This window comes from Cyanistes caeruleus, chromosome 5 (assembly GCF_971803275.1).
Source record: "Cyanistes caeruleus chromosome 5, bCyaCae1.hap1.1, whole genome shotgun sequence".
NCBI lineage: Eukaryota > Metazoa > Chordata > Aves > Passeriformes > Paridae > Cyanistes > Cyanistes caeruleus.
Genome location: NC_141705.1, coordinates 39,372,595 through 39,385,670, shown reverse-complemented (window position 1 = coordinate 39,385,670; position 13,076 = coordinate 39,372,595). Strand labels below are relative to the sequence as shown.

General features: G+C 40.9%; 1 protein-coding gene across 1 annotated transcript; it reads right to left on the bottom strand.

Annotated features, from left to right (window-relative positions):
- Positions 1-629: 629 nt before the first annotated feature.
- NPY1R (neuropeptide Y receptor Y1) lies at positions 630-9,360 on the bottom strand. The gene is made up of 3 exons (XM_023924909.2): positions 7,928-9,360; positions 4,623-5,436; positions 630-4,500 (listed from the first exon to the last, which is right to left on the bottom strand). Exons 2-3 carry the CDS (start codon positions 5,319-5,321, stop codon positions 4,042-4,044), a joined length of 1,158 nt encoding a protein of 385 aa, XP_023780677.1. The 5' UTR covers positions 5,322-5,436; positions 7,928-9,360; the 3' UTR covers positions 630-4,041.
- Positions 9,361-13,076: the final 3,716 nt, after the last annotated feature.

Genomic DNA, 13,076 nt, shown 5'->3' with positions numbered 1-13,076 from the left:
GCCATTAACTTATTTCTGTAGAAAGCTAATATCCAAAATCTGATTTTTAGGAAGAAGTGTGAGATGCCAGCCAGCAAAGCAGTTTTATTCAGTAGAATGCCTAGGGAAATAGTCTAAGAAAATTCTCAGTTTCATTGATCTGAGAACATTTTGCTGAGGTCAAAATGAGAAATTGATATACAGGCCTAGATTGAAACATATACTGATTCACAGTCTGAATATGAATCAGCATCAAATTTCTCCTTTAGGATCCATTAATAATAGCTGGTACTGTAGTGCAAGACCACAGAGTCAGAATATACGAGCCTTCAGCTCTTCACACCTTCGTCAGTGATGAGATGCAGTCAGCATCAGCTCGAGTCCCTTGGGACTTCTGTCATGTTGATTTCTTTTCCTGGTTTAAATCTTTTCTCTTTATGTGGTCATAAAGACAGGGTAGATTATATACATATAGATACATATTTTTTAATTTCTAGTTCTCTCCTAGCCTACCAAAGGTAGGTTTTATTGTCAATCACTTCCTTTCTTATTATCCTTTTTCAATGTTGATGTGGAAGTCGTGAATTACTATACATAGTAACAATGACAAAAACATTTTTTTAAAAAAAAAGAGCAAACTGGAACACACATTTATTAACATGATATACAAATATGCTGGTTTATTTTAGATTATGCAGAAAGGTTAAATGTTTGTGGCCAATCAAACTGACATTTAAGATGCTAAAATAACTGACAAATAAAGAAAATACTGATGGTTATTAAATAGTTACATTTGTCATTTAAGGCTGGAGATTTTACATGAAATGTATGACACATAAATAATAAGATACATTATAGATCACTCACTGTTCTGTTTTTCTGTCAGTAAAACTTTCCTACAAGCCGGAAAGAATAAAAGGGATCTTCAGGCTTTGAGACAGGAATCAACATATGCTGAAGTGTGGGACGTTTGACAAAACAGCACGCAGAAGAAATAAATATCAATCCAGAATGATTGAAAAATTATAGTGAAACACAAAATCTGTCAGCTTATCCTGTAAAGAAATTTAGCATATAGAGGACAAGCCATGTTGGAACTCTGAAAATGAAAAGGAGCACTATAGCTGGCTGTTGGGAGGGGAAAGCTTTGGAGAGCTCCAGCATCAAGTCATGAAACCAAAGACAAAAATACTGCTCTCAGTAGATCTGAGCTACGCCCTGCAGATGTTATGTCAGCACCTCAGACTACTTTTATCTCTATCCTCATAACAAATTCTTCAGAGGAGCCATGATTTTGCCTCTGAAATTCTCCAAATGCATTTTCCTGCAGAACAGTCTCTCCTACACTGTGTTCATTTCCACTGTCATTACAGGCAGTGTGCCCTGTGCTATTCGTGTGACAAAGCACTAACCTGCATCCTTAGCAGAGGCTCGGAAAGGCTTCTTGCAGGGAATCGGGGAAACATGAGAAGCCTGATCCTAGGACAGCAGTGCAGAGGAAAAAGGTGCTCCTGAGCTTAACAAGGATGAGCAGGAGCAATGTTCCCATCTGCAGTTAGCTTGTTTATCAGGTGCTGGTGGGCAAAAAACACCCAACATGCATTCTAAGGAGATAATATGACACAGTGTCAGACAGGCTGTGTGATTTGAGACTGTACCTCAATGAGCACGAGAAATATTGACATAGGAAGAATTATGTTGATATCCCACTGGAGACCTCCAAACCTTAGGACACACCTGGTTCAGGTCCCTGAGCACCAGCAGGCTCCTCTGAAGTTCCTCCACACCTACTCTGTATAAGCACCTAATTCACCTTGGTCAAAAATTTCCAGCAAAGTAACCGGAAAGTTTCTCAATTGAGTAAATTTTCTTTTTGCACTACATTGAAAGAAAGTGCTTAAAAAAAAAAAACCAAAACAACCACCCCCCCACCCCCCCCCCAAAAAATAAACAAACAGAAGAGGAAAAAAGCCTTAAATTTAACAGTGACTTTTTGTAATGGGGAAAACCCACTGTGACATTCTTAATAAAAAACCCCATGGCTTTTTTTGTACATTGTATCTCATTGTGAAGATACACATCCGTTGAAAGTTGTTGCAAAGTGAGAGAGAAATAATTTTGGGAAACCCTTGTCAAGTTATTAACAACACATTCCATGGAGAAGCACAAAGAAAAAGGAAATCTCATAAAATACGAAAGGCCAAAGCTCTGAAAGAACCTTCTGTCTTATAATTCATTTTCTACATTCTGCCTCTGTTCTCAAGCACAGAAAACTCCTTCTAAATAAAATTATCTTCCAGTAGAGAAATACATGGAATTATAATGCACAAGAACACATTGTTACTTCAATATTCTACACTAGTTATAAGACAGCACAAGGCACGTTGTTTCACTTTCAAATACTGGCAACCCAAACAATTTTAGTTTCTTAGGCATTTATCTGTGTCAAATTTAGAGCATATTAAATTCACCATAACATCCTGAGATATTTTTGCTTAGAAATATATCCCATCAGTTTTCCATTTATGTTGCATTTACATTAATATCCATTTTAAAAACCCTCTTGTCTGCCAGAATGATTTAAAGTGACCTTGCTGAAAGAAAGTAGGGTCCATATTGTATTTTAAAAAGCTGATTATTCAAAAAGACATTGATGATATAGCAAAGTACACTTCATGACACAGAACCTCAGCTGGCTGATATTGTAATTTCATTTACAGCAGTCAAGTTATATGGTTTCCCTCAACTGGGATCTAGCCATATTTTGTGTCATTAGAGGATATACATTTTAAGCAGTAACAGAGGTCTATAGTGTATATTTGGCAAAAGTTTCCATACTTCAACCAACTGTGGGAACTGTGAGTTTGGAAGTTAAACATACCAATTATACCCAAACTACATTCATATCCTTCTTTTAAATTTTGCAGGTCTTGATTAAATCATCCTTTTGTCTTGGAGATTATCCAGCTTTATGCCATTGCATCTGAACACAAAGTATTATGACACTATGCATAATTTATACAGATCAACACTAATTACGACGAAAAGACTGAGGTAGCTCAGTCTTACTTTTTTAATGCCAGACCTGAATTTCTCTGTCACCTGTGAGGATGGAATTGCATCTTGTCCAGGCAGCAAACAGTCTCATCTCCCTCTAGATTCTGGACATAGATCTCAAGGAGAGTTTACATGGTTCACAGGCTCGGAACAGATGGTGCATTTCATCCCAGTAACAGTAACTCCTGTCAGTGATGCCAGATGAAAATGGGGTTTGGATTTTTTAAATTAAAAAGCCTGTGTTATTAAAACCAGCTGTAATCATTTGGGACTGAAGCCCCATTTATGTTTTCATTTTCTGTGCTGAAGCATCAGTTATCCCATTGTGCTCTGTGGAATTACTGTAGGGTTTTATTCTTGTAAATGAGAACAGAATTTCTTTCTTAATCCTGTCTTTGAAACTAAGTGATTACAGTCTAAATTGCCTCTTTGAATGAGACAACTGTATGTCCCCATTTAAACATATTCTACAGTTTTCACATAATTCTTTTTTTGCATACCTACACTGATTTCACAGGATTTTAATGTCGATCAAAAGATGAATTAAAAAAAAAAAAGTCCTCTTCAAATCAGAATTTCCTAATTTTATTCTTTCATGGATATCCTCTGTAATGACAGTGTCCCTGTGATTCACATTGTTCCTAATGGACACTCCTGAAAACTACAGATTTGAAAAAAAAAAAAAAATCAATAAGTAAACCTTTGTGCTGAAGTGCAGAACTGTACAAAGAAAACAGAACAAAAACGGCTGATGAAAACCATAGGCAGTAGCAGGTCTGACTATGTCTCATAATAAAATTCAGATATAACTTCTGTGAACATTAAAGCAGTAAAAGGGGCAAGAATGCACAGCGCGAAATTTCAAAGTAACAACAATCAAAGTTCCTTGGTAAAGGAAGAAAAACATTACCCTTTTGTACTAGTTATGTAATTGTGCTTGTCCTTGGAGACACTTCACCTGCAATCACACTTCTTGCAGTTTGGTGCAGCATTTTTATTACCTCTTTATATTTTTTCATCGTCGTCGCTATTTATTTTTTTAAATGTGATGGGGCTTGCCTGCTTTAAAGAGGTTTTTGAAACATCTGTGTGCATGGTGGACATGGCTATAGTCTCATAATCCTCCTCACGGGAGTGGAAATGACAAAAATGAAAAAAAAACTGCAGGTCCCTCTGGAAGTTCTTATTGAGAAACCCGTAGAAGATGGGATTCACACAGGTGGAGATCATGGCAGTGAGGTGGCAAATCAGGAACAACAGGTTGTGGCTGCAGGTAGCAACAGGCAGAATTTCATGATTCCAATCAAACACGATATTGAAGATGGTAAGAGGCAGCCAGCAAACTGCAAATGCGACCACTATTGATATCAGCATGATGTTGATCCTTTTGGTTTCAGAGGATCTGTACTTACTGTCTCTCATCTTGTCCATCATGTTGTTCCTTTTTTTTAACCGTATGTATATCTGCAGGAAATTCAACAAAGAGAGAAACACATGGGATAAATTAACCTAGCGCTGTCATCTTTGCAAGGCTAAACAAGCATCAGAAAGAACGAAGTACGTATTGCAAGAGGATTCTATCTTACCTTCAGGTAGCAAATAAATATAAAACAAAGCGGTCCAAAGTACTGAATCACCAAAAGCGTCGTGGTATAAGACAGCCTGGCAGTGTCCAAGGGGAACAGGTCCAAGCACACATACTTGTCCTTATATTCATCAAAGGTTACATTTCTGAAGGGCTCATCTGTTAATACGTGGTAGATGAGGAAAGGCAAGGAGGAAGCTGTGGCTAAAATCCATATGGCAGCAATCCCCATGTAGGCATGTCTGTTGTTCGGCCTCCAGCCGCGGGGATTGATGATCAGCTGATGGCGCTCAATGGCGATGAGGACTAGAGAAAAGACCGAGACGGTGATGGAGGCGCATTGCACAAAAGGGTTCAGCTTGCACATGGCCTCCCCAAAAATCCAGTGGTCCATTAGAGTGTACACAAAGGTAAAGGGAAGACACATGATGGTCACTAGGAGATCAGAAAACGACAGGTTGACAATGAGGATGTTGGTAACATTGCGCATCTCCTTTTGTTTTAAAATAATGACGATCAAGGCCAGATTCCCAGAGACTCCCAGAATTATCACAGTCCCGTACGCCAAGGCCAAAGTGAAGACCATGGCCAAAGGCACGTGGCAATCTTCGTCCTCAAACTGCAAGATCTGCGAGTTCATCTCCGAAAAATTCAGGTGACCGGAAATATTTCCCAGCGGGGCGAGAACCGAGGTATTCATGTTGTTCCCGCCGCCGCCTTCACCCAGAGCGCTCCGGCTTCAGAAGGCGCCCATGAGCCCCGCGGCGGAGGCCGGGCCGAGCCCGCTGCTCAGCGCCGCATGTCCCCCGCAGCACCTGGGGAGAAGGGAAGCAGCAGGGCGGTGACGGTGCCCGTGTCCCGCGGCAGCGGGGACAGCAGCACGGCCAGCGGGGACAGCAGCCCCGCCCGGCCCGGCCCCTGCCCGCCCGCACCAGCCGGGAAGCGATTTCAGCCTCACACCAGCGTAGCCTCCGCTTTATGCTTTACATCTCCTTTCCACAAGTTTACTCTGAAAACGTCTGCTTTCTCAAACTGCTCTAAGTGAAATTATACCCAGGCATCACAAGAGGGGAGGGGAAAGCCCATCTGACTAATCTGACGGCTGGAAAAATGACTCAATTGCTGCTTTTTTTCTTTTTCTTTTTTTTTTCCGTAGCACATACACTTGATGTTGAGCGGCCAAGTGCCCTCAGCAGCATTGGCACTGAGTCAAAGGCAAATCAGGAACTCTGAACACCTTAATCTTAACTAGCAGGGCTGTGCAGCAAAGAAAGAAGAATACAAGCAAAAGACAAAAATCGGCAAATTTTAAACACCGCATGAAATTTCTTTAACCGTGCAAGGAAAACAGGCATGCTTAAGTAACCCCCCTTTGCAAGACCTCGGATTTTAAAAATCTGAAACTCAAGTATATGTGTTCAGAAGGCTAATTAAAAAATAAAATCCAATTAATTGATAAACAATTAAAAAACAATCGATAACCTGACACACCTTTAATTCAACTTGCTATTAGTGCCACTGATGAATCTGGGCATCATTAGTGGCACAGCATTCTGCACTGAATCTGGAACTTTATCTCTGCCCCCTCCCACAAGCTAAATTTACTGTTAGTGAACCTTAGGTTGTGGTGATTTATTGTTAGTGAACCTTAGGTTGCGGTAATGAAAGTAATGCCACTTGAAATTCACACAAGTGGGTTTCAAACGCAACTTCATATGGCATTTACCCCGAAAGCTGTAAAAACATTGCCCACTAAAATGTACTTCATTAGAAGTTACCCTGAATAGGTGAGCTTTTGTTCCGAAATGATACTCGATATAAATCTCTCTGCCATGTAAGTCTCTGGAGAAGAACTGTCTTTGTCTCTCACTGGTGACAGACACCCTTTTAACCAGCCACATGCTGGGCACCAGAGCTGGGGCTGCCTCCTCCCTAGGGGTGTGTGAGGGCTGGGCTTGCAGCTCCAGCTCCTCCTGAGGGTCAGCCAAAGGATGACCATGCCAATGCCATGCCTTCTCGCTGCTGTCAGGAGCTAACCCCAGCTGGCCCTGCTGCCTCTTTCTAATCACCACAAGGCTACATGAAACTGTGACAGGCAATGTAGCTTGCCTCTGAGTGACATTTTACTGCGAGAGTTAACAGCAATGATTTCAGACACAAGACTTCTCTGAGGTTTGACTACTCTGATTTTCAAGCTATCTAGGTACACTCCTGAGTATTATCTCTCAGACATTCTGCCTTTGCTAACTAAATTTATCAGATCTAGTCCACCAAATCTGTTTCAGGGTCCAGTAAAGAAATTTTTACCCCCAAGATCCCTTGAAGAATCACTTCTGTCACAGCCAGAGTAGGTATTTTACCCAAACGGAAAGTGTGTGGAGAGCCAGGGCTCCTCAATTCCCACAGTGTAACTTTATCACAGTCTGAACATCTAGATTTAATCATGAACTCCACCACCACTTGTATAGCATGAGGTGGGCACTCCAGCCCTGTGACTTGATGGAATGATGGCAAGAGCAGGCAAGGAGCCATGTCCTGCAAGGAGGGAACTGGGCAGGTTCTTTCACCAGCCGGGACCAAACTGCCCCCAGCAATAAGGTGATCAGTGTTTCATGCTCTGGGTTTTTCTACTCCCTTAGCCAAGCTCTGCTCTCACTTATTTATTAAATATCAAACTCAAAACCAGAAAATGCTACTGCTCCTTCTTCCCTCTTCTTTCCCATAGCAGAGACACAACCCCTCTGAGGTGTGCAAGAGCTTATCTAGGAACCAGCCCAGAAATACAGCACTGCTGTCCAGTGACAAGGAGTTCTTCTGCAAAATGGACCAGACAACAGAGGGGCATGAAGTTCAATCTCCCGGACAGCTGCACTGTTGCTTGTCTCCTAAACCCTCAGCTCCCAAATCAGGAGGGAGATCCCTCCCCACTCTGAGAGATGGCTTGGTGTGGGGAAAGCCCATAGCTCTGCAGATCTCTCTGGGTGATTGTTTTCCCCTGCCAAGCACACCCTCTCGACTCTCCCTGAGAGATTTTGGTCAAAAGTTTAGCACCAACAGACAAAAAGGGTGAAATAACGTGCTGTGAGGTGAATGGAAATGCAAAGTAAAACTATCAGAGCAGTTCAAAAGCAAGAACAAAATGCTCTCAGCCCAAGCTGATGGTTTACCCAGCTGCTCAGAAGTTCTACCTGGAGCCTAACCCTCCCTTGGATTTTGTCACCTGCACCTAAGACAGCAAACAAACACCAGCCTAGCTGGCACACAACCACCCAGAGCCATGGAAAAGCAACCACGGGGGAAACTCACCTTGCAACTGCTCTGCCCGTCTTTGGTCTGCTCAGGGGCTGGCCCAGGGAGCTGGACAGAGAAGGAGCAGGGAAAGGAGAAGAAGCCTTTGGTATTTCTCCAGTCAGATCCCAAAGATTGGTGAGGAAGGCTGGAGACTCCCCCTTAAAGCTGAACTCCACCTTACCCCAGTATCACATGATGGTGCTCTACGGAGTAGATCCTGAAAATCACACTGCAAGCACATCACCTTTAAACTGCACAGCTGGGGGTGGGTTGCCTAGTAATTCCGAAAGACATGCAATTAAATATTGAAACAAAAGAGGGGGGCTGGGGGCAGAGCGCAGGGAAAAGCTCAGGGAGGGAGACAGTTTCAAATCGGTCTGTTTCATTTTGTCTGCAAGTTATTGCCATCTTGTGGTCAAATAAAGATGGAAATAGAAACTGTTGGAAAGGGGACGAGGAAGAGATTTTAAGCACACGGAGCAAGTCACGAAGTTTGAGTTTGGCTTTTTAAACCAGTAGCTTCTGGTCTGCGTTTATCATGAATAGCTATGACTGGACCAATAAAAATTGCCAAGTTGCTGAAACACCTTGCTGTCTCACAAAAAGCACTGCCCTGATCTACTTCAATGGGCATAAAAGACACAGTAAGTTGGGAAGTCTGTGAGAAGTTACCCTGATAAATGTAAGCAATACTTTGAAAATGCCTTTACAAAAACCTGTAGACTGTAATAGGAGTTTATATTTCCTGGAAAACAGAAGTTCTCTAGTTCGTCCAAGGTTCCAGACTGAATTTTCTTGTGTAAGGAGCTGTATGCTCTTACATTCTTACCCTCAGCCATGCACCTATTATATGGCAACACAATTGTGTAATGAATAACTCTCAATTGAGAAACTAGGTTAATTATAACTAAAAAATTAGTTGCACAGCATCAATGCTTGCGACGTTTTTTTGGTAGAAGAGCTGCACAGGAAGAGTTGGGAACCCAGAGTAAGGCTGACGTTTACGCTATATTTATAGGAGCTCAGCTCAACTGCATTGTAATTGCAGTCCTCGAGGTACAAGAGAAAACTGCAGGCACACTGCAAGGTTGCTGTAAACTAGTAGCTGTGGTGCTGCTGACATTTTAAGAGCAGAAGCCAGAAGGAAAGTGCAGGCTGTATATAATATCTCTCAAGAACTACAGTCCTATGTGGGTCATTAGCATGTGTCTGTCTTTGAGCAAAGCAAAGGTAGGTATGCTCAGGCAGGGATCCAAGCTGAAGGTCTCATAAAGAGCATATTTCTGTCTGAAGCAGTGACACTTTTGAACATGTATAACTGAGACCTCTCATTGCTATGGATGTGGAATGATTCATCCATACTACAGAAAAAGAGAGTTGTCCAATAAAGATATTTTTAAGGGCAATAGGCTATTGCAAGGCAGAGAAAAAGCCTTTTTTGTTATGCCAGGATGTTCCCACTACTTCCCTGTAATGTTCTCACCCATATGGTCAAATCAGCTATTAAAAAAATAAGAATAGGCATTCAGAATTCTGTGATACAGAATTGTTGTACTCTGCCAACAGGTATCCCAGGCAGAGATACATTTTTAAGACCAGTTCAGAACAGGAGACTCGAGTTTACCTGGCAAGCTGGAGAGCTGCAAGGGTGGCTTCTGTGGGAAGACTACACCCATGTTGAACAGAACATCTGACCAAAATGGACCCACTACTGGCCAGAGCAGAGATTCCCACCCTGCTACCTGTGGTGAGAACCATGGTGACAGAAGTTGCTCCCCTGCAGCCTATGCAGGGCCTGCATTTGGTGGAGCAGTTATCCTTGCTGTGGTCCACAGGAGCAGTCTGTTCCTGAAGGACTGCAACCCATGGCAAGGACCCATGCTGGAGCAGGGGAACATCGTGAGGAGGGAGGAGTGGCAGAGACAAAGGATGAGGAACTGACCAGAACTCCCATTCCCTGTTCCCCTGCACCACTCAGAGGGGAAGGAATATAGAGCTATTGGGAGGCAAGAGTGATGTTTGGGAAGACAGGGATGAAGGGAACTGGGAATTTTGCCTTTGTTTCTCACCATCCTATTCTAGATATAGATTTCAATAATATACAACAGAGTCATTCATTTACTATCCTAGCAAAATGCCAATTATTCAGAAATTTCTGAATTTTCAGATACATATGATCTTCTTTCTCCTCCATTTTGTCATTAGTCATGAAGATCTCCCTTTCAGCCACAAATGAAGTGATTCAGAATACTTCACTTTTTAATGGTTAATACATACACAAATTTCAAACTTTTTAATGGTTAATACACACATGAATTCCAAACATTGCATAAACATGGGAAAAGCAAACCTCTGTTTCTCACAATGCCTCTGTTACACCATACAAATATAAGAATTACCTATAAAAGATCAAAGATAGAGCCTATGTGTCACTCAGTGACCTGAACTCACAGTGATAACAACAAATATTCATAGGATTATTCCCACTGCAGAAAGATGCAAGGTCAGGCTTTGAACAGTGCAGTGAAGCAATGGAAAGGGACTGCCTTGGTCCCTGAGTCTTTCAAAAATGTGCTTGCTACATATATGTATATATGTATATGTATATTTATATATACATAAATATAAATATAAATATAAATATAAATATAAATAGAAATAGAAATAGAAATAGAAATAGAAATAGAAATAGAAATAGAAATAGAAATAGAAATAGAAATAGAAATAGAAATAGAAATAGAAATATATGCACACATGCTATAACCCCAGCCTTGCTACAAGCATTCTGCTTCACCATACTGTTGTGTGTCCACCTCAGATGACTAAATCTGTTGGAGCTATATCAGTCTTCTCTGGAGCATTTCACATACATGTGAGCAGTAATACATGTCAACACTAAAATATAATCACTCTAATAAACAGATACTGACTCTTTCCAAACTTTCCATTATAGCCATATAAAACACATTTTGTGCATCAGATATGCTCCGCAGGAAAGTCAGGCATTAGCAGGTCCTGGCTATTCTGTGCATCTCCAGTCTCAACAGCAAGCTGATGGTCTCTATCTGCAGCTCCAAGCTCACAAAGATGTCAGATAATTCCTCCTAACTCTTATTTTACTGATGGTGACTGTCAGGACATGAGAACACTGGAGCAGTGAGACAACCATTGTGTTAAAGATTATCCTCTTCCAGGGAATAAATTTTTCAGTACGTCAAAGGCACCCTGGATTGGAAGACTGTGTGTATGTTTGTTTGTTTGTATGAAGGCATGGCATCGCAAAAAGAGAGTAAGTACAATGAACAAGTATTTCAACAAAGGAAATAGAACAGTCTGAGTAAAAGAATACTGAAATGTTTTGAAGCAAAAGCATTGAGAAGCGAACGAGACATTTTTTAAAAAAATATATAGAAAAAATAGATCAAGACATAAATCCATTAAAATTCTTTCTCATTGCAAAACTCAAAAATAGAAAAGATTTCATAAAGTGAGGCTGTTGCTTTCATTGCCCTGTCTTGTCATGTGTTCAGGCAATGCAATCCCTCCTTAAAACTTAAAATCCAGTAAGTGCAAGAACACCAGGAGGGTCATTTGTACCTTCTGCTCTGTATAAAACAAACTGAAGTCACTACTATGGAAATGAATGGAAACACTTTCTGAAGGGTTTTTAAACTTTATTTTTTATTGTTTTTATATTCTAATAATGAACATCATTGTCATTGCCATTTAAATGCATTTCACATTACTCTGTTCAAAGATAAGGGAACTTACAGTCATTGGGGCAAAATTCTGTCATCAGTAGCCTTAATAGGCCTTTTGCTGTTGAGCATAATTTGAATTGCAGCAAATTCTCTCTTTGGCTGAAGAAATGTTTATTCTGACATAACTGCATTTGACACCAAACATAACAACACTTCATTTGACTGCTAATGTCACAAACCCAAAAAAGCCGCATGAGTGATTATGTTGTTTATCTCTGCTGACAGTCTTGCTGCTACAGCTCTGTCTTCAACAATACAGACTAGCTGACTAGTGTAAATCTATCCTGATCACGTGAAATTTTGCTTAAAGGCTGCTTGAGCTATAACCTAAATTATGTCCACCTGGCAAAAATACTAAGTCACGTCTTCTGCTATGGCCACCCTACTGCATCCATTCAGGACTCAAACTCCTGTACACTCATACACAAGGTCTCATCTGGCTTCAGATGAAGCAGAAATAGACCCCACACATGAACATCCAGACAGTCAATGTGTATAACACCAGCCAAAAAATGTGATGACACATTAGGAAACAAAACTTACTAATTATAGGCTCACCCTTGGAAGTATTTTATTAGCTAACCATCAGGTGTCCTGCTTTCATTACTAAGACATCTCAACCATTGCTGCCTTCCCAGAAGTCCAAGGCTTGCTGCCTTATGCAAGCTAAGAATCTGTGGAAGGGATGGAAGAAGCCAGACATTAGTGGTATTTTTTAATTGTGTTTTATTAGAATTTTTCTGGGCATGAAGTGGCCTGGTGAAGGATTTTAACCAACACAAATGCTTTTATGTATCTCACAAAATCTCTCAAATTCTGTAGTAGCTATGTCCTACCACTTACACTGTTTTGCCCATGGATAGGTTCTCCATTGTTAGCAGATTTTCTGATAACATTAGACTTTGTCTCATGGCAAACTTTGATGGTTGACTGCATGCTGTGGAATTGGATGTTAATTACTTTAGACCTTCGGTTTTGTGACACTTACCAGTTCTTACAGATTTCCATTGGAGCTTTGAGACTTCCTTTTTTCCTTTAGAGGCTAAATTCTCTTAGATATTGGAATGATTCTCCCAAAAGAAAAATACATTTGGTACTGCTGTAAGAAACATGACAAAACTAATTTGTATTCATATAGACACAGAGTTTTCCCCTGTGTTTTCTTTTGTGTCCTTCTGACTCAGGAATCCCAGCCTTCTCTCTCTAATGCACCATTTTCCCCCAGCTCCTCCAGAGGTGGCATCTTTCATCACCATCTCTTACTTCCTCGAGGACTCCTCTATGGTTTTCACAACCCTATGGTAGCTTGTTTCTAGGGAACTTGTACTATGATTTGCTGTCACTCCTGATACTTCATATCTCTAATGGCCATACCTTTTCTATCTCTAGATTACTGATTTCAT

Bases quoted from the DNA above. Each gene is read 5' to 3' on its own strand.
- NPY1R (XM_023924909.2), bottom strand. From the start codon at position 5,321: ATGAATACCTCGGTTCTCGCCCCGCTGGGAAATATTTCCGGTCACCTG. The intron at 4,501-4,622 runs GTAAGATAGAAT...AATTTCCTGCAG, and splicing joins TATTTATTTGCTACCTGAAG to ATATACATACGGTTAAAAAA.